General features: G+C 45.9%; 1 protein-coding gene across 2 annotated transcripts; it reads left to right on the top strand.

Moving 5' to 3' along the window:
* Nucleotides 1-1,745: 1,745 nt before the first annotated feature.
* LAYN (layilin) lies at nt 1,746-19,832 on the top strand. Of its 2 annotated transcripts, XM_084896009.1 has the most exons (7): nt 1,746-1,966; nt 2,576-2,599; nt 4,942-5,239; nt 9,129-9,286; nt 13,137-13,220; nt 15,372-15,474; nt 17,403-19,832. In XM_084896009.1, exons 1-7 carry the CDS (start codon nt 1,885-1,887, stop codon nt 17,770-17,772), a joined length of 1,119 nt encoding a protein of 372 aa, XP_084752135.1. In that variant the 5' UTR covers nt 1,746-1,884; the 3' UTR covers nt 17,773-19,832. The 2 variants fall into 2 exon arrangements, with proteins under 2 accessions (XP_084752135.1, XP_084752136.1); XM_084896010.1 differs by lacking the exon at nt 2,576-2,599.
* The last annotated feature ends 996 nt before the right edge of the window (nt 19,833-20,828 follow it).

A 20,828-nucleotide genomic window follows, 5' to 3' on the forward strand; every position in this document is an offset into this window, starting at 1 on the left:
GTGGATTGAGGCAGCTCTGCTCCCTACATCTCCTTGGGGATGTACAGGGACCAGTGGGATATACGAGCTATATTCCCCTAAGCAGAAGAGAAGCAAGAGAACAAATGAAAACACGTGAGGCCTTTTCAGACTTGGCTCAGAAACTTCTGGTTCATTCTATTGGCCAAACAAATCACAAGTTCAAACACAGAGACAAGAAGAAGGGAAATATACTCTGCCCCCTTAGCAAGAGGTACTGGAAAGACATACAGTAAAGGGTGTGGATACAGGGTGGTGTGAAGAATTAGGGTTGTTATTACAATGTACCACCAAGTCTATCTGGACCAAGCACCAGCATATCAAAGGGAGAACTCGGGGCATAATTTAATTAATTGGACCAAGGTAACAGCTCTCTAGGTTGTAATGGTGTTGTAATATTGGAAATAAATATTTTGCAATTGACATTAAGTGCCCAGCTACCTACTCACTTGAACATCTGTTTCCCTTATCAACCCTTCACAAAAGTTGAGAACTTTTAGTGTTACCAAGATTTAATTGAAACGTAGGCCAAAACAACAACAAAACCCACACAATAAAACTTTTCAAAGGCCACACTGACATTAAGTGAAGAAAAACAGGACTGGAAACAATACCAGGTGCCAAATCAAGGGCTGATTCTCACCAGAGCAGCTCTCACTTTGATTGTTTGGATAATGAGGAATTTCTAGAAAGAATGTATGCTGAATACCAGATATTCTAATTCGGACATAAAGACTGGTTGGTCGTACATGTACTTGCCATAAGTTCCTGCTGTTGCTACTGGTTTCTGGAGTAGCAGAGCTTCCCCATATTAACAGCTGGTACTGGAGCAGGCTCCATATCCCACAGTCTGTATTCAGGCCTGTGTGTCTGGGATTGCAGTGGCTCAAGCTGAGGCCCCGAACCGGAAGTCAGCCCAGATGGAGCTTCTGCTGTGCTTCACAGGGAGGCAAAGGCAGGGAAACCAGACGCACCTCTGCCACTTAGTGCCTTCGATTCTGGAAGCTCACATTATTGTCTGGATATATTTGAAGACCAAATGTAAAACACAACTGCTGTGGGAGCGTAGAAGAAGGCGCACACATTGAGGGCTGGGTTGTGAGGAAAGCGTTTCCAGAGGAACTGTTTCGTGGGGGGAGGGCTATCTCCTTTCTATCACAAGTTCAAGGCTGAACAAACATGAGCCCTGCAAAAAGCAGGACAATGTTATTTCCTTGTTGAATTCAGTTATCCTTTGGCCTCCGGAGGAGCTGCTCTCTTCTCAGCCAGGACTTCAATTCAGCCTCCTTCTAGGGATGCTATCCATGCTGCCCCTTACATGCCAGGCCAGTGGCACACTGCCTACCTCAGCATCTGTTCTCCGCATCCGTCACCCCTTTCTCCATCCACCACCCCTTTCTCTGAGTAGCCCGAAGCCTGTGCTGCACCCCACCCAGCCCCAGGAGATCTGCCTGCCTCTCCCAAGTCAATCTGGCTGGGTCCTCAGGAGCGGGGGCGAGGCGCGGTCCTGTTTTCAGCCACAACGCTCTCATCACCAGACTTCAGAGAAGCCAGGCAGGTTTTCCCCGGCGGCCCTGAGCTCCAGGCAAATGCGGGATTTTCCTGGGAAGCTCGGAGTGGGCCGGGTGTCTGGCGCCCGGTGCTGGGGGAGGCCTTAGGGGCGGGCCAGCTGGCGGGGCTGCCCTCCCGCAGTGACGTCCCGGGGGCGGAGGGGAGACTGGCTGGCTGGCTCCGCGCCCTCCCCGCCTCTCCGGGTGCCAGGGCTGTCCTGGGAGATGCAGCTGCGGGTTGCGGTGGTGCGTGCAGCTGGAGGTCCACCCGCTTCTCCGCGGTAGCGCCGGGGTCCGAGGCGCACGGGGCCGGGCCATGCAGCTGGGGGCGCCGCGAGCCGTGTTGCTGGCCACGCTGCTGGCGGGGCTCCGGGGCGAGAAGGGGTGCCTGCTGAGCGGTGAGTGCGCGGGGGGCGCGGGGGCCGGTTCCCGGGACTCTGGGCTGAGGCACCCTCCGCAACCCAGCCCCGGCTGTCTTCGGGACTGCCGCGCCTTTTCTGGGGCTCTTTGCAAAGCGAGGGCTGCGGGGGTGAGGGCGGTGGCCCCCCAACCTAACCAGTGGACCCAGCCTTTCTGGGGGAGCCATCGCCCGCGGTTGAGCCGTGTGCGGGTTCCCTGATGTCCTGGATGGATCTCCCCAAGTCTGTTCCCAGCCCGGCTCCAGGAATCCGGGAACGTGGGCTAGCGGGTTGGGCGGCCAAGTCGGCCAGGCAGGCACAGACCCGGGACCCCCGCGCCGATCGGGCTCACAGACTCCCCAGTCCTGCCCCTGGGGAGGTCTGAGCGGAGACGGCGGGTACAGTAGGGGCTCCGTGTCGGCTGTGCCCTGGGAACCTCCTAGCCTGTGAGCTCCTGGTCTTCTGGGGGAGGGGGCAGGAGGGCTGGATCCAGCGCCTGGAATGAGCGCTTGGAGATCAGATCGGAGAGAAGCCAGGTTGCTGGGACAAGTCCCGCCTGACTCTGAGGAGTGACTCTCTGCTGCTTCCTTCCTCCGCTCGCGCCTGCAGCCTCGGACGGGGACCTCAGAGGAGGTACGGTGCTTGGGTTCCTTGCCTCTTGCATTCCTTCTGCATGTTGTCGGGGTGGAAGGCCTGCCTCATAGGCCATCGCATGGCCCCAAAGGGGAATGGAGCCCGCACTCCTCTATCCTGCTGGCACAGCTGACGGAGAAAAAAAAAAAATCTGAAGTTGGTTTCCTGCCATTGCACAGCTGACCGAACAAAATCTCAAATTGGTTTCCGGGCGGGGTGGGGCGCAGAGCAGCCTAGGGGAAGGTAAACTGAATTGGGCTCCTAGGACTCTGTCACCGGCCAAAGGGAACTGAAGCACCTCCCCCTTCCCCCACCTTCCTCTTCCTGCAAAAAAGAAGAGCCTGACACTTCCTGAGGCCAGGGAACCAGACGTGCCCCTGGGCCTCTGGCCAGCCCCGGCTCTCTCCGCCTCACCTGCTGACTTGGGAGGTGTGGCCAGGCTGGACCATGCGGGGAACTGCTTTAGGGTATTAAGTTTTTCCTTGACAATGCAACAGTAAATTCAGCTCCAACTTCTGTTCTGCTGGGGACTGGGGGCGGGGCTCGGGCTCAGGCCTTGGTCTTATGCTCATGTAGAGGCACCTCTAAGGACTCCTTGAAGCTGAGCAGGCCCAGTCTTTTCCCCAGGCAGCAGCCCAGCCACAGCCTCCCTGGCCAGTGTCCCCAGTTTCTCCGGAATACATCTTTGGTGAAATACCACGTTCGAGGCCTCCTATTTCTCTGGAGGACCTGTCCTATTAGGGTTCATTTAGCCATAGCAGAAAGATACCTCAAGAAAGAAGATACAAAACTCTTTATAACTGGTTGCATATTGAGAATTTCTCTGCCAAAGCAATGAAAGGAGAAATAGAAAAGAAGAAATCACAGCTTTCTGCATTTGTCCGTATGCGCGCTGTCCCCAGCAGCACTGTCCCCAGCAGCACTGTCTCTGGACAGTATTGAGAAGAACGAAGGCTATCTGGCTCCCTGCACAGCTGCAGAACAAGTTAGGAAAGTGAGACCATCCCGTGAGGGCTGGAAAGAGGCTTGCAAACCATAATCCTTTATCCCTTGCTTTATGCAGCAAGTCACACCAACAGCCTAGGATTTGGCTCTTCGCTCCAAGGGATTCCCCTTGTTGTACTCTGTTGATCAGAAACATATGCTGTCTGCTCCTGTGGGCTGGGAGCTGGCATCTGTTTCCATATTCCCAGCATTTACCACAGTGCTGGGCACAGCCAGTACACTCAGTACACGATGATTAAACAAAGGAATAATGAGGCTCATGTCTCAGGTGTAGCAAAGCTCCAGGCACTGAGACCCAAGCTAGAGTGGTGTGACCTGGTGAACAATTTGCTATTTCCTCCTCAGTAGAACCCTGTCTATTTGTCTAAGATGGTTTCCTCCCCTCCAGCTGTCAGTCAGAAGAAACACACCTGACTGCGGAATAGCGAGTGGGTAATGCAGTTCACTGGTTATTGGCATGATGTTATAATTAGAGCTCTGACTTAGACAATGCTGCTGATAGCTATGCGACCTTAGCCAAATTATTTAATTTCTCTAAGCCTCAGTTTTCTCATCTGTAAGATGGGGCATAAGCAATATCTACAGCAGGGATTTACTATGGGAGTTCAATGAGGTAACTAATGTATATAAAAGTAAAAACCAAAACAAACAAGCAAAACACACACACACACACACACACAAAAAAAAAAAAAAAAAAAAAAAAAAAAAAAAAAAAAAAAAAACACCCTTAGCTTAGTTCATGGCACATAGTGAGAGTTCAGTTAACCTTAGTTGAGTTTAGGCAAGTTCAGTAGCAGAACAGCGCACAGACTGGGTGAATTCTGAGTCCTGCCACATGGGCAGAGAAGGGCTTCAGAATAGAGAAAACCACTCCCAATTTCAGAATGCCTCTCTTACCTGAAGGAAGCCCCAAACAGATAACTCACTTAAAGCCACACTAAGGAAGTAGGAAAAAATTAAAAAATATATATATAAAAGCCACATTATCCCATGATACTCCCTAATAGCATGAAAGTGATTTGTGTGCCTTAAGGTGACACCATGCATTTTCATCTACCTCTCTTTTGGAGGAAAGCCAAAAATGTCTGCTGTTCAGGAAGCTGCAATGGGACAAACAAACCATGGAGTCACTGCATGATGTATTATAGTCTAGCTTACCACATCTCCGTGCTGGCAGGCTATCAGTTTTTCTCTGAGCCCTAACTGATCTGACAACAGTCCACTGAGGAGTCATCAAAGTGCCTGCCCTGGGGACAGCCTCATTCGCATGCCTCCAAGCATCCCTGCTCCAGTTCACTCTGGGTTCACTGAAACTGGTGGAATTGCTTTTTCTCTAGGCCAGCCTATCTGCCTGGGAGGGACACAGAGGCCTTGTTATAAAGTCCTTTACTTCCATGATGCTTCTCGAAGACTGAACTTTGAGGAAGCCAGAGCAGCCTGCCGGAGAGACGGGGGCCAGCTAGTCAGCATTGAGTCTGAAGATGAACAGAGGCTGATAGAGAAGTTCATTGAAAACCTCATGGCAGCTGATGGCGATTTCTGGATTGGGCTCTGGAGGCGTGAGGAGAAGCAAAGCAACAACACAGCCTGCCAGGACCTTTACACTTGGACGGATGGCAGCTTATCAACATTCAGGTAAATGTGGAACCCACGGGGGCTAACGCACTTGACATAACTCCAACAGGAGGCAGGTTAGGCCCACGGTGCCAGGTCAGTGAGGAGGAGGAGGAGGCTGACCCAGGGAACAGCCGTGCAGAGACATCGGCAGAAGAGCGCTGACTAAAGCAGTGTAGTGAAGGTGATGAGTCAGCCTTGATACAGACTCAGCTCTTATCCAAACAACTCTCTTCTGGAGGGTGTGGCCCGAAGCATTGTTTCAATGGCATGCAGTGCTTCCAATCATTCTGCTATCTGGTTTTTCTGGATTAGAACTCCAGTGAGAGATTGAAGGTCTATGGGGCTAAGATCTCCAGACCACAGGGAATCATAATGATGGACAAGAAATCAGAGCCAAGATCTAATTCTATGGATTGGGCAAGAGAGGGCTTAAGGGAGCTTGCAGTTTATAGAACCTTCCTAAACCCATGCCCTCCCCTGGCACCATGGTGTTGCCATCGCCTCCACCCCCACCCCAAGAAATGCAGTGACATGGACAAGCATAAAAAAATATCTAATTAAAAGGCAGACGTGAAACTGGAAAAAATTGTAGAAAATTTAACAAAGATTGCATTTTTATGAGTTTATATAAAAGTCAATAAAACACTGAAAGTTTACATCTATAATAATAAAAGTGTAATATGCTAATTAGACCGGACAGCTGAATGACTTTCCAGATGTCATTCTAAACATCCTTCCAGAAGAAGCCGCAGTGGTGGGGCAAGGCAGAGGCAGTTAGAGGCGATCAGGCAGGAAGGTGAGCAGTTAGGCAGGCAGGCAAGCAGTTAGGAGCCAGCAGTCCCAGGTTGCCAGAGGGTGCAGTCTGGGCTGAGGGACACCCCTTCTTCAAACCCACTCACAAATTTCATGCACTCTAATAAGTTAATAAAACCCCAAAAGAGGCAAAGGACCTAAGCAGACATTACAAAAAATACAAAATCTAACTAATAAACAATCATATGATTAAAAAAAAAAAGTTTAAACTCATTATCAATAAAAAGAATGAAAGTTAAAATATAATCTTCTTTACCTGTTACATTTAAGACAGCATGTCAGCATCTATCAAAGTCTACCCATTATGTTGATCAGATCCAGATCTTCATCTAAGCTCTAGGAGTTCCTCCTTCAGGATCCTCATGGGCTTCTCTTCCTGGGAGAAACTTAAAAGGGAAGGTTAATCGGATGAACTGCACTTCTCACCACTGCAGCTGGTCCCAGAATCACAACTGACACTCAGCTCCCTCCTCTGCTATCCAGTCCAGATTTCCTGCCCTAGTTACCTTGCACTTTTCCATTTTCCATCAAAATTAGTCATACGAATACTGACAGGTATCCAAATAGACTATCTGGGTGCCATACATATTTCTCTCTGCCCATGATATGAAATAGCAGAAGTACTTCCTCCTTGCCAAGATAATAGTCCTCTTCTTACCTGCCAGTCCCTGGACACAGGGACCCCAGAGTGCCCAGGTGGCAGCCAAAGCTCATAGTTCAATAAGGCTTTTGCTGTATCTTCTACTGGGTACCTTTGGGGTACCAGGACATTTAAACTCACAAAGCCCAGCACTGCAGAGACAAGAAGTACAAATTTTCCAATTGGGCCACTACCAGTGACAGTAATCAGGACATCTTCTGCTTCCATTCCTAGGCTCCCAGATTGATGTAGTCTTACTCTTGAAGACACAGGGAGATACAAAGGTCATTGATTCAAACTGTACACTGCATCTTGGAGGATGATGCCTTATTCTCAAAAAGTATTGCCTCCAAGCTAGTACTTCAAGTTCTGTGTTCAGTGGCTCTTCCATAACTCTGTCAAGCTGGCAGCTTCAGGATAGTGAATATATGAGATGATTAGCAAATCCCATGGCCAGGTGCCTACTCCCACTCATTTGCTATAAAGTAGATCCTGTGGTCTGATGAGATGTTACTTGGGGTACTGTGCTGGTGGATCAAATACTGTGTGTGTCACCCTTTGGATAGTGATGCTGACTAAGCCCCTGGGGCAGGAAAGGCAAACGCGCACCCAGACTGTGTGTCTGTTCCTGTCAAAATGAGTCACTGGAAGGAGTCCATTGTAGCCAACTTGCTGGTCTCCTAGGGTTGGTACTCTTTCAGGGATTTGCTGGCAGGTTAGATGGCCCTTGGAGAGTGGGGACCGATACTGTTGAGCCCATGCAGTTTCCATCCCTGCCACCATGGCTACTCTAGCGTGTGTCTATTGCACCAGCACTGGGGCAGCTGACAACAGACTAGCTGATGTCAATTGGCCAAGTCATTTAGTCTCCCTCGTTGTGAAGGGTCTCCTCCATGATAGATACTTTCTGGTGTGCTTTAACCTATAATAGAGTCTAGTCGTAACATTCTAGTCAACAGCTCCTTGTCCCCAGTCTTCTAATCTTTCTTCTTTTAGAAAGCTTTTCCCCTGATCAGCTGGTCACACTCTCTGCCCTACCCCTGAGTCCTTCTCTATTCTAACCTCCACTAGCTACCAACTAAGCTCTGGACATTCCATCTAGTCTATCATCTGTAAAATGAAGAAACATAAAGCCATAGGCCAGTGGAAAGCCATAAGGCCAATGGCAAGTCAGTGTAAGAGGCCCAGCCACAGAGTTGGGAAATGGCCTGGAGGTAACTAATGAGGAGCAAGGGATCCAGGCATAGTATCCAGCCAAGTTGCAAGGTCAGCTGTTGTCCAGGCACATAAAACCCAGAGGGTGCAGCAAAGGATCTTCCTTTAGTGGATGGAATACAACACTGAGCAGAGCCATAATGGGGTACTATGAGGTGACCTGACTCTTAGCTGTTTCCTAAGGAGGGGCTCTGACAAGGGTAGGCAGCGCCGAAGGGCCCAGTAATAATCTGAGCATCAGGGCAAGGTCTGAGTGCTGGAAGGGAACAGCTCAGGTGGGTAATCAGGTAACTAGGGCCCCTTGGCCAGTGCATGGGGTGGGTGCTCAGAGCACTTCGACCCTTTGTGAACTCCCAAACCTGGCACCCACATATCCAGCAGGGTGGCAGTGCCATTTAATTCCAAGTAGCACTGGATAGTGAAGGTGAGGCTGCTAATGCATCCTACCCAGGAGCCAGGGAGATCATGACAAGAAATCTAGCAGCGAAGGCTGACCAAGGGGCTCATCAGCCAGAGAAGCAGGAAACAGCTGAAGACCATGTGGACCCTCTGCTCTAGTCCCCGCCCCCTCACCTGCTTTGACAGCCTCTACTCAGGGGTCTTCAAACTACGGCCCGCGGGCCACATGCGGCCCGCAGAGGAGTCTGATCCTGCCCGCCAGGTTTTTTGGGCAGTGAGCGCAGCCGAGGTGTTACAGTAGGAATTAGTAGTTCATATAGTCCGGCCCTCCAGCTTTCTGAGGGACCGTGATCTGGCCCCCACTTTAAAAAGTTTGAGGACCCCTGCTTTGGAAAGTCTTCCCAGGGCTGGGAAAGTCAGTTATGGCCAATTAAAAAGTGTGAGGAGATGGGAGCAGGACATGAGATGAGTCATGACTCTTATCAGAGCATCTGATTTATAAAAGAAGAAAAACAAACCCAATTATCAAAAAGCAAGCCATAAATAAGATCGTCCAGAATGCGCTGCTAGCTGTGTTTCCCCCATAATTACTTTGCAGAAATCATATGGTAATATATTTCTTCCTTCCTGCAGAGAGGTTGTGGCAAGTGTCAGATGATTGATTGTGCTGTCATATTAGAAAGCCTGTGACTCTTCCTACTGGCGGAACTTCAATTCCTCCCTTTTTCTGTATTGTATTCTGAAGCAGAGTCTTAAGTTTGTGGCTCAGAGGGATTTGATGGACAAAGGCTTTGAAGTATCCTTCACCAGTTGCCTCCATTGTTGACCCCTTTCCTACAGGAACTGGTATGTGGATGAGCCTTCCTGTGGCAGCGAGGTCTGCGTAGTCATGTACCACCAGCCATCTGCACCCACCGGCATCGGGGGCCGCTATATGTTCCAGTGGAATGACGACCGATGCAACATGAAGAACAATTTCATTTGCAAATACTCCGATGGTAATAATCCTCTCCCAAGTTAGGAGTCTGAACCTCTCAACTTCCTCCTTCATTTCATGAGCAGCTGCTGGTTCCAAGAATTTATTACGTGGTCTCTGATAAAGTGTGTTGCAAATGCCAACAATGGTAAACATTGGGAATCCTTGGAAAGGGAAATGACAGAGCCTTCCTCCTTGAGGAGTAGCACTAGCAAAGGAGAGGGGTATCAGATACTAAGAGAGGGATGAGAAAAGAAAGGGTCTAATTTATGAATAATGAAGCAAGAATTATGAGAACTTCAGGAAACAAAAATCCTCTATGTGAACAATTACAAATTCTTATTTTTTTCCACGTGTGATGTTGGCTGTAGGAGCTTGGAATAAAGATGAACTATGAAAAGATACTGGCCATTGTTCCTACAAGCCTTCTAACAGCCATGTGAGATCATTTTCTGGGGCTTTAAGGAAACAGAATTGTGACCTGATCTGAGGCAGGAGGTGATAAAATACACCAATTTCTCTGGTTTGGGGCAAAGAGCAGATACGTTGATGAGCTCGACCACCTAGGTCACCCTCTATACCAGTGTTTTTCAATCTTTTTTGGGCAAAGGCACACTTGTTTCATGAAAAAAATCACGAGGCACACCACCATTAGAAAATGTTAAAAAATTTAACTCTGTGCCTATATTGACTACTATATATAAAGTAATTCTCTTGAATAGGAATCAAATAAACACAAAGAAAGTATTTTATAATTACTTTATTATGAAATATTAAGTAAACAAAATAGTGAAAAATTATAAAATTCTTGTCTTGTCTGCACCTACGGCACACCAGGCAACATCTCGCAGCACACTAGTGTGCCGCGGAACAGCGGTTGAAAAACGCTGCTCTATACATACCTTGCAAATGCAACGGGCATTTGCTCCTAGGTCTGCCAAGGGTTTGGGCTCTAAGACTGTAGTCTCATTCTGCTGGAGTTCCCCACACTCCTCCTTTATAATTGGCTTGGATCTAAACTTGAAGTGAGTTTTGATCTGTCCCTCAAGTTTCTCTCCTCCATGAAGCCAACAGCTTGGCTCCAATTCTGCATCCTTTCCCGATAGGAGAATGACTTGTTTCTAGTTAGTTACTAGGTAATCCTATCATCTTTTGTTTGAAGTGGACTATGCTTTTTCTGCCAAACGGTTTATTTTCTTTCTTTCCCCACTCTCAATGAATTATGTTTCCCAGAAACCTGTTTCCCTAAACCCCATGCAGAATTGTCTTAGGCAGGTGATTGCAAAGTTGGAGGCTGACTTAGCAGGTCACCTTTCAGAGCAATGAAAGCAACAGAGATAGAGATTAAAGAGAATAAGTGAAATGTGATAAAATTATAACATTTGGGTGGAGAATATATGAAAATTATTTGTACTATTCTTGCAAATTTTTATAAATCAGAAATTACGTCCAAGTAATAAATTAAAAAAATACTAATTTCCTCTGGGAACCTTCCAGGGCCCTTCAAACTAGGTTAGGTGATCCTCCCAAGAGGATCAGAGCTCCTCACACACACATTACTTTAACGGCCTATTTACAGGTTTGGCTCCCTCACTCCATGTTTGGCATGAGGTCTGGAAACATACACATTTAACCAATCAATCCCTGCACTTGATGGATGAGGGAAAGTTCATCCAGCGTGGTTCAAACAGGATGGCACAGCACTCATTATGCCAGAGTGTCAAGGGACTGATGGAATAACATCCAAAACTGCATTTGACAACATGACCACGTAGAGCAGGGGACATACTGGCAGGTTCTGCACACTTGATTACTTCCTTCCGGGTATGCCAAAGGCATAGGCAGGTTCAGTGAAAATCAGAGACAATTCGTCACAGGCGATGCATTGCAGAGGCACTGCAGGACTGGAGCAAAAGCTGCGTAAGTATGCTGGCTGCTGCAGGTTCGCACAGTGGATTAAACCACAGAAAGACAGGAAAATGAGTAGATCATGTAATGTTATTGAGTGTACTGTGTATTATAATGTAACATCACAAATTTTTAGAATATTTTTTATATTTATTTTTATTTATTAATATTGTCCTATATTTCCACATTTTATGGCCAAATTGTAGAGTATAAGAGCCTTAGAGGAATGGAACTATTTCTTGTTTGCTATTTTATTGCCAGTACCTAGCACAGAGTTTGTCTCCTTATGATTTTAATTTTTATTTGAATTTATTGTTTCAAATCCCAGTTCAGCTATTACTTAATAGCTGAGGGATTTGGACAAGTTATATAAACTCCCTGTACCTTGGCTTCCTCATGTACAAAATCAGAGTAATAATAGAGCGCCTACCGCATGAAGCTGTTATCAGGATAGACTGTTTTAGAAAACACTTAGAACGTGATGATATTTCTGTCATATGACATGCATTGTACAAATTTTTAAAAATAAGTTAATGGATTTGAATCATCTCTACCAATTTTTGAACTGTTGAGAAGATGATTAAGTTTTCTCTCTGAATAGCTTTGACATCCTGGCCTTACGACTATGAGTTTTAAAATCTTGCCCTTAAGGACCCCATCCCCATGAGCCCCAAGCCATCTGGTGGGTGGAAGAGAGTGACTGCCAGAAGACAGTACAAACATCTCCTATGAGTTGTCTGTGCAAGCTCACTTTCCTGGGTTCTTTGAAATATGCCAAATGATTCCGAGTTCTAGAGAGTTCTAAGCCAGCCACCAGTCTCTCCCTAGGGGCTGGCCAGTGGTCTCCTTAGCCCCCAACTACTTCCTCTGCTTGGAGATCATTGTTTGTTGCTTTCTAAAACATCCCAATAGAAACTGTTAAGACATCTGGATTGCTTTAAAATAACCAATGTAGTGGGGAGGGATTATTGCTGAATGTAGTGGAGAAGGATTATTGCTGAAACTAGATTAATCATTTGTTGATAAGAATTGCAGCTAATGGTGGTACACAGAGGTCCATTATACCACTCTTTCTATTGTTGTGTGTATTTGGAAATCCTCATATTTAAAAATTTCAAAATACTTTTTTTAAAAGAAAAAAGCACACAAGCAAAGCTTAGGGAGGGTTCTTTGTGCACAAGTGATCCTGTTGACTAACTTCATAGCGAAGATGGTTTATTGGTGACGGAATGAGCAAATATCTGGATGCCATGATCTGGCCAATGTCATTAAGAGGGCATGAAAATTTAGTTATTATTTTCATCTTTGTTTCTTTCTGCCACAGAGGAACCAACAGTTCCTTCTCTGGGGCTGGTAGGTAAGCCTGTCTTTTGAGGTTTGGGCTAATTTGGGCTATTTCACAGCCCTTCCTCATAGATTTAGAACTATATGATCTTTAGACCAGATTGTTCAACAGAAAGATCATTGTTAACCAGAACAGTAAACAGGTATATGCCATATCCAGCTGTGGCGAGTCGTGGGGAGTCTAGTTCTCTAACATTGTTTCTCTCAAAGCTGAAAAGGAACAGCTTGAAAATTCAGTTTGAGATGTTATTTGTCATTACTGACAATATGAAAGGAATAACTCGAGATCTATTTAAACAAGTGGGCCAAACTGATCATTTTTGGCCCTAGAAATGAGTCATAGAATCTTCCCCTTAGCACGTCCGTACAGTATGTGCCTTGATGCCAGCCACCTATTGTTGCAGTACTTTGTGATTCTTGGCCGCAAGAGTCTCACCAGAAAGATAAAGGCAATTACACCTCCATCCCAGCAAAGTCTACCCTTGCTCTGTGTCTATAAATGTCAATGGCCAAATGGTTACTGCCTTTTGGCACTCCACCTTGAACCTGGTAGGATTGCAGAGAATATCTGTGTTTTGACGCTTTTCTCCAGGTTCTCAAGTTCATGTGTCTGTTTCCAGGTGAAAGGACAAAGCCAGCCACACCCATACTTCCAGAAAACACAGAGGAAGAAGATGTCAAGGAAACATTTAAAGAAAACAAAGGTATACACAGAACTCTCCCGGGAAAAATAGATCATGGGACTCCCTTGATCACAAATTACCCACAGTTACACTTCCTCCTTTTCTTCATCCCAGAGCTACTTAACAATGGAACTAGACAGGGCATTTGCGATTTGCAAAAACTAAGTCAAATGTTAGCTTTCATCAGTGAACTATGCTAATGAAGCTGTCCTAAAGCAATTGGGGAAATTAGGCTGGGGGGGAGGGGGGGGGGATCTGCATGAAGATGGAGACTTGGAAACCACCCGGAAGTCCTAGGGCAGGTGATGGGCAGAGACTGAGAATGGATGTAGGGAAATAGAGCAGAGAGTCGCAGACCATGCTGCATTATATCCATGGTTAATATTAATTGGGAAGCAAATAAAGGAAATGGGCAAAAACCTTTTAAACATTAAATCATAAAAGACAAAAGGAAATGGGGTGATGAATTGGAGTGCTAATGGACTTTCAACCTGGACTCCACTTTGAATTGTTGCTATTTTGTTATCCCCAGCCCAGGATTAGTTGATGGATTTGAGAGAGAGAGAGAAACATTGATGTGAAAGAGAAACATTGATTGGTTGGTTGCCTTATGTACTCGCCCCAACTGGGGATTGACCAGAAACCTAGGTATATGCCCTGACTGGGAATTGAACCTCCAACCTTTTTGTGACAATGTGTGACAATGCTCCAATCAACTGAGCCACCAGACAGGGGCTCCACTTTAAATTTTTGGAGGGAGATCTGGGTTTTTGTCACTGGACAACTTAAAAAACACACACAAAAAACACAAGTTCTCTGTGTTTCAGTTTAATCATTTGCATAATGGAAGCAATAATGTTTTTCTCACTACCTGAGAAACTGTGTCCATAAAATAAAATAGGATATTGTGAAATGGTGATTAAGTTCTGACTCTAGCCCTCCAAGTTAGCACAACCCTACAGGTGAAGGGCTCAGGCCCCCAACAAGGCTGCCTTCACTTCAGACATCAGCCACAAGTTCTGGGGTCCCCCGGCCACCTGCACTTCTATCCAACTGGCTAAAAACCCAGGGGGTGCCCACCAATCTCAGGTTCATTAATTTGGTGGAACAACTCATAGAACTTGGGAAAGTGCTCTACTTATGACTGCATGTTATTATAAAAGAAACACATCAGGACCAGCCAAATGAAAAACACAAAAGGTGATGTGTAGGAAGGTCCCAAGTGGGGCGCTCCTGTCCTCTCCCTATAGAGTCGGGATGCCTTCTCTTGCTCCTGACATGACCAGGAAGCTCCGCTGAGCTTTGGTGTGAGTGTTACTGAGGTGTCATTACATTCGCATCACTGATTTGATCACTGGCCATGGAATTGAGCTCAATCCCCAGGCCCCACTGCCTCCCCACCAGCCCCATTCTGAGACATCTCTGTCAGCATCAACTCTGATATGGTCTGAGGGGCTCATGAATAACAGTCACTCTTATTAGCTGAGAAATTCCAAAGATGTAGAGGTCCTTCCTCCCAGGAACCAGGGACAAAGGCCAATCAAATGTGTTATTCTACAATAGATAATACATGGGAATGTTTGATAAAAGTACACAGTGCTATGCAAAAAGGGGTGGCCCAGTCGGACTAGGAAAGGGGTCAGTCCCCAATCCTTGGTCCTCCCCAGCCCCTTGAAAGAAACTTCTCTGGTTCTAAGGCTTAAAGGACAGAAGAAGTCACTCACTGCTCCTCAGCCCAGCTGGATCCAGTTAGCCTTAGAAATGTTGGGGAGATTCTGCAGTCTGAATGTTGTGCTTCATGTGACTGTCTCTTTCCGGGTAATAACTTGGAGACTCTCCTTCCTCCCTCTCTCTCCCTCGCCCCACCTTGGGGACATCCACACTGCCCAAGCAGCCCCTTCTTCCTTAAGGGAGAGGAAGGACAAGAAGAGAGAATATCTTGCAATTGGAAAAAAAAATGTAATTACCCAAACTGCCCTTCTGATATTATATGAGACCCAAACTTTAAATATCTCTGTTACCTAGGATGATTGGACAGGTAGAAAATTCTCACTTTTTGAAAGGAGATGCTCTTTGGAATATTCTGTGTCCATTAGGTGGATTATTACTTTTAAAGCCTGTTTCAAAGCACACATCATCATTAATGCGGGTAATGTGCATTTTTCTTTTCAGAAGCTGCCTGGAACCTTGCCTACCTCCTCATCCCCGGCATCCCCCTCCTCCTCCTCCTGCTGGTCACCGCAGTTGTCTGCTGGGTTTGGATCTGGAGGAGGAGGCAAGTAAAACCTTGGTCATGCAAACCTTTGTCTTCTGAACTCTCAAGTCTGGACATTGCCCTGTTGACTTCACTAAAAGCCATGGCAGTGACAAGGGAAACACCATGGCAGATCTGAGAGTAAATTCTCTGCCATGCTCTAGGCATTCTGAAGTATCAAGCATCTGTGCTTGGCTGTGTTTGAGAGTGATCTTGCATTCTTTTACTTATTTATTTTTTTAATGGCTTAAGGGGTGAACTGTGTTAGTTATTCTGTATCCACTCAGCCAAGTGCTCTCAGAAACCCATGCTCTCACTCCAAAATGAGTGGAGGAGTGAATAGTGAGCCACATGGAAAACAGCTCTTTCAGAATATTCTGACAAACAAACTTCTGAAAATAAATCACTTTATTCAAAATGAAATAGCCAAACATTTTTAATTGGTTTTTCTTTCCACTGAATACTCGGTTGTGGATTGCTACAAAACACAGACACTAATAGCCTAGGGCCACTCCACTGAGGGATCAGGTGCCACAGTTTTGAGATGCCCAGAGCTTCCCAGCGACCTTTCTCCCCTTTGTCGTGGTACCCAGAGAAGAAGGCTGATGTGCCCACTTTGCAACAGGAAAACGAAGATCCAGTTTCAGATGTGACGCCCTTTGATGGCCAATTTAATATGAATGAGTAAGAGTCTAGAACTTGCTGCCTTTAATAACGGCTTCCTTAGAGAATTATTAGAATCAAAGCAGTTAGTTCAGGCTGAATGGGCAGATAGGAAGCACTCAAAAACGTTCGCTTTTATTACTGTGATCATTTTTACTAGTTAATTCCTTCTCATCTAAAAATTGAATTCAGTCCAAAAAAAATCACAAATGTGTTTGACGACGGCTGACTCTGCCATTCGTTCTTGATTTCTCTTCCTTTCTCTGCCTATTTAGCACCTCACCAGGCCTGGTGAAGCCTAAGGATTCCTTCCCGGAAAAATATTTTTGAATGCATAAAATAAAATGCATTGGGTGCAAGGGAAGCGATTATGCGAATACACAGTTTATCCAAGTATTTCCCCAAAGGAATGTGATACAGAAATACATGTGCTCCTTTATTAATGCTTCCTTATTTAGTGGTGGGTGTAATTATTATAATGTTGAAGTTATTTTAAGGCATCTATTATGACTGTGATGTTATAAAATCATGAAATCACAAATATATCTATAATTTCTCTTGATCAAGTCAGAGATATTACTAATTCTATTCTTGTTTATCTTCCTACACTTAGAATGGAAGGCCTTGCCTTTTTCACTTAGACAAGAGGGTTTTCTAAGTGATATTTTTTCCCATCCCGTTCTATCATGGACTCTTTGGGGGCTCCGGGGTTCCAGGATAGACACCTTTGTTCCATGCTCCTGTGACTGGTAGATTTACAGTGGCTTTGCACATAGCAACACGCCCCTATTCTAGTGTTTTTCAACCTTTTTTGGGCAAAGGCACACTTGTTTCATGAAAAAAATCACGAGGCACACCACCATTAGAAAATGTTAAAAAATTTAACTCTGTGCCTATATTGACTATATATAAAGTAATTCTCTTGAATAGGAATCAAATAAACACAAAGAAAGTATTTTATAATTACTTTATTATGAAATATTAAGTAAACAAAATAGTGAAAAATTATAAAATTCTTGTCTTGTCTGCACCTACGGCACACCAGGCAACATCTCGCGGCCCACTAGTGTGTCGCGGAACAGCGGTTGAAAAACGCTGCTATCCTGTCTCTCCCCACCCCTCCGCCCCCTGGAGTCAGGCAGGTGAGATGCCCAGCTGTGCCTGCCCTGGATGGCCTCCTGCCTGGCCAGCGGGCACAGGGATGGGTGGTTGGGCAGAGGGATGGTCGGGCACAGGGAATGTCGCAGTCCCCGCCTCTGGAAACTCAGCCCTGTCCTCTCTTCTAGGACCCGGGAGCAGCCAGGCCTCAGCATGAAGGAGCCACCGCGCACCCTCTGGCCCTCGCCTGGCCGCGCCAACAGCCCAGACCTGGAGGTTTACAAGGTCATCCGGAAACAAAGCGAAGCTGACTTAGCCGAGACCCGGCCAGACCTGAAGAACATTTCCTTCCGAGGCTGCTCGGGAGAAGCCACTCCCGATGCCCTGTCCTGCGACTCTGAGGACAGGGCTGTGAACCCATCTGAGAGTGGGTTCGTCACGCTAGCCAGCATAGAGAGCGGCTTTGTGACCAATGACATTTACGAGTTCTCTCCAGACCACTGGCTGGGGAGGAGCAAGGAGTGTGGGTGGGTGGAAAATGAAATATATGGTTATTAGGACCTGGGAGAGTCACATAAATGGACCAGAATGGGGAAGAAAGGAGAAGCTACAGTCTCCTGTTGTCTATGAGGAAAACACTCGGGAGCCTGTGAAAGTGCTGGCTCCAGGCCTGGGGTGAGCATGCGGCCCCATCGCCCGCTATTGCATCCCTATCCCAGCCTTTCACCAGCTCTGTCCCATGAGAAAGCAGTTTGCCCAGGGCTGGCGCAGAGTAGGACATCCATGGCAGTGGATTGGTTGTAGCAGACCAGCCAGGGACAGCTCTCCTGGGCAGGGCCCCAGTGTAGCTGTGGGACTGGGGACACCCATCTCTAGGACGTCCATCCCAGGTCATTTTCCTTCCTCTAGACAGCAGCCCCTGTAATCACAACAGGATGGAAATGACAGATGATTTCAAAGCCTCATGGGCTGGCCTGTGCACCAACCATTCTTGTACCTATTTTTTTCAGACTCAAATCAAATAAAAAGCAGGAAGCCAAATGTTAGTCAGCCTGCGCCCACAGCCCTTCCTCTGCACGTGGCCTCGCGGGACCTTTTTTTATTTCTCCTGACATTCAAACTCAGGAGTATTTCGGAAACTGAAAATGAAATTTGAACCTCAGCGTCTTGGCTTCCTTGGGTCCCCATCCCCATACTGCACGTTGTTCTGTCTGTGTTTGTTTTAGAGCAGCATCGACTTAAGGTCACTACTGGTCGTGAGGACGATTCTTCCCTTTTGTTTTAGGAACCTGACAGTATTTTTGGGCTCAAATCCAGAGAAAGGTTCTGTGGCCTAACTTCCGTTTAGAGGTCTGAAGGCCATTATCTAAGTCACCAGCAACCTCCCTCTCTCTGTTTAATGATCTTATTATTGTAACTATCCCTCATACATAGTATTTCTGAAGAGTTTGTAACTTTGCCTCTCACACTAGATAAAGTTCACTAGTCTGGGTCGGAGCACTATCATAGGCACCTATCAAATGCAGTGGGTTGTAACCACAGCTCCATGGCCTGTCCTGCTGGCATGGGGAGCAGAGTGGACACAAAAACATCATTTATGTCTGCTTCGGGGAAGTGTATTCTGTGGAGTTACAAACACTTCAAGCCAAAACAGTGACCACATGGACTGAAGGACTAATTCATTGCTCTAAAATATTGAAGTCCCCATTTTGCTTCACACACCTTGCACCTTGCCTCTGTGATCTGCCCCTTTAACCCCCTCAGTGTCCCTGAACTTTGGCCACTATTAGGTTGCAAATTCCCTAGGGTAGAGACCCTGTCTGCCCTGTCAGCACTGACCCTCCTACAGCCAGGGCAGCACCTTGCACAGAGCAGACAATCAATTCTTGTTGAAGGGATGAGCAATTCATCTTTCAGACTGGTGTAAAATAGCCTGCGTATTTCAAAAGTTTGTAGGACCTGTTTCTCATACTCCACCTGCTGAGGAGGTAATTAATTACTGTTTTAGTTAAAAAAGCACTCCCACTGCCTAGGAAGAAGGAAGAGTAGTAACAAGTAAAGGAAGCTGGTGAATTGTGTTAATGACTTGCTTTAATAATGCCACTAAACCATGGAAAAGACCCATTCTTAAAGGTTATAATCTGAGTGACTCCTACAGCATCTTCTCTGCCACTCCTGGGTTATCTGCATAGATTTCTCCCTTCTGGGTTTTCATGCAGCCAGTCTTACCTACCCTATATTTCAATTAATCCATTCCTTTTGCTCAAATTTACTAGCATGAACTTATCCAACTCCATTTCTATCTCTGACAATCACACTTCACTACTCTTATTAATACAAACGTTTATTAAGTGTTTATGTTCAAATTGGACATTGAGTTTATCTAGGTATAGTTTAAAAATGTAGCAAACTGCCTGGTCGCCATGGCTCAGTGCTTGAGCATCAACCCATGCACCAAGAGGTTGCCAGTTCAATTCCCAGTTAGGGCACATACCCAGGTTTTGGGATCAATCCCCAGTGGGGGCCATGCAGGAGGCAGCCAATTGATGATTCTCTTTCATTGATGTTTCTCTCTCTCTCTGAAAATCAATAAAAAAAATCAATAAAAACATATTTAAAATTATAAAAATGTAGTAAACCTGTTTCATCATTTAAGACCATAATTCCTAGAATTGTTTGTTTCGTATTTTTTTCCACTGTGACACACACAAGAGATGAAATATGCCAGGGTCTTTCTCCAGCATCTAGAAGGATTCAGGAATCTGGAGAAGGTGCTACATGTAAATTAATAAAGAGACTAGAAATATAAATTTGTAAACCATAGGGGAGCCAGAGGAGGACTTAGCTTCAGTAACCAAATTCTCTGAGTCTCTAGACCCCTGCTCTTTATTAACACAAATTGTCCTAAAACAAAACAGATATACATATCAAAGGTTAAAGTTTAGAATACAGTAGGAATTGACAGTTTTGGGGGAACTGCCTTTGGCTGTTCAGGTGTTTGGCCAGCAGGAGGCAATACCATGTAGATTAAAATGCCCTCAGCAGTCTGGCAGCAAGCAATCATTTAGGCATCTTTTTCAGGTTTGGGGAAATGCTTTTCAGCTACTTCAATTAGGCAATAATATGTACCTTCAGCCCTGCTTAAGCCTGAAGGTTCTATCAACCTTTTGATGAAACTTCTTGCCCCTATGATATGCTGGAATTAGCCTCCAGCATATCACCCTTTTTTATTTTATAAATTTAACAAGAATATATGTCATTTATAGAGCTTGGGTCCTTAAAGATTTTTAAATTCAATGGAAAGTATAGAGTTCTATCATGTCCCTTGAAATTGCTGTCAGGCATCAAAGGAATCAGTTTGCAGTAAGTTTCTTTCTGGGCCAACAGTTCTTTGAGTCCTTTTTTCAATGTCCAACAGTTTCTTATGTGTACGTGCCAGCAACAATGTTTCAGTTCTGGATGGTGGACAAATGGTGAGCAATTACAGGTCAGACCTTCTTTGGCTTGGTCCTGGTGACACACAGCTGCTGGCTGCCAGCAAGGCAAGGAGTCTTTATCTTCTCCACCTCTGCACTGTTTCTCCTTTGTCTTGTCAGGGTGATGCTTGGGGGCAT

The sequence above is a fragment of the Pipistrellus hanaki genome (genome assembly GCF_964339955.1).
Source record: "Pipistrellus hanaki genome assembly, chromosome: 9".
Classification (NCBI taxonomy): domain Eukaryota; kingdom Metazoa; phylum Chordata; class Mammalia; order Chiroptera; family Vespertilionidae; genus Pipistrellus; species Pipistrellus hanaki.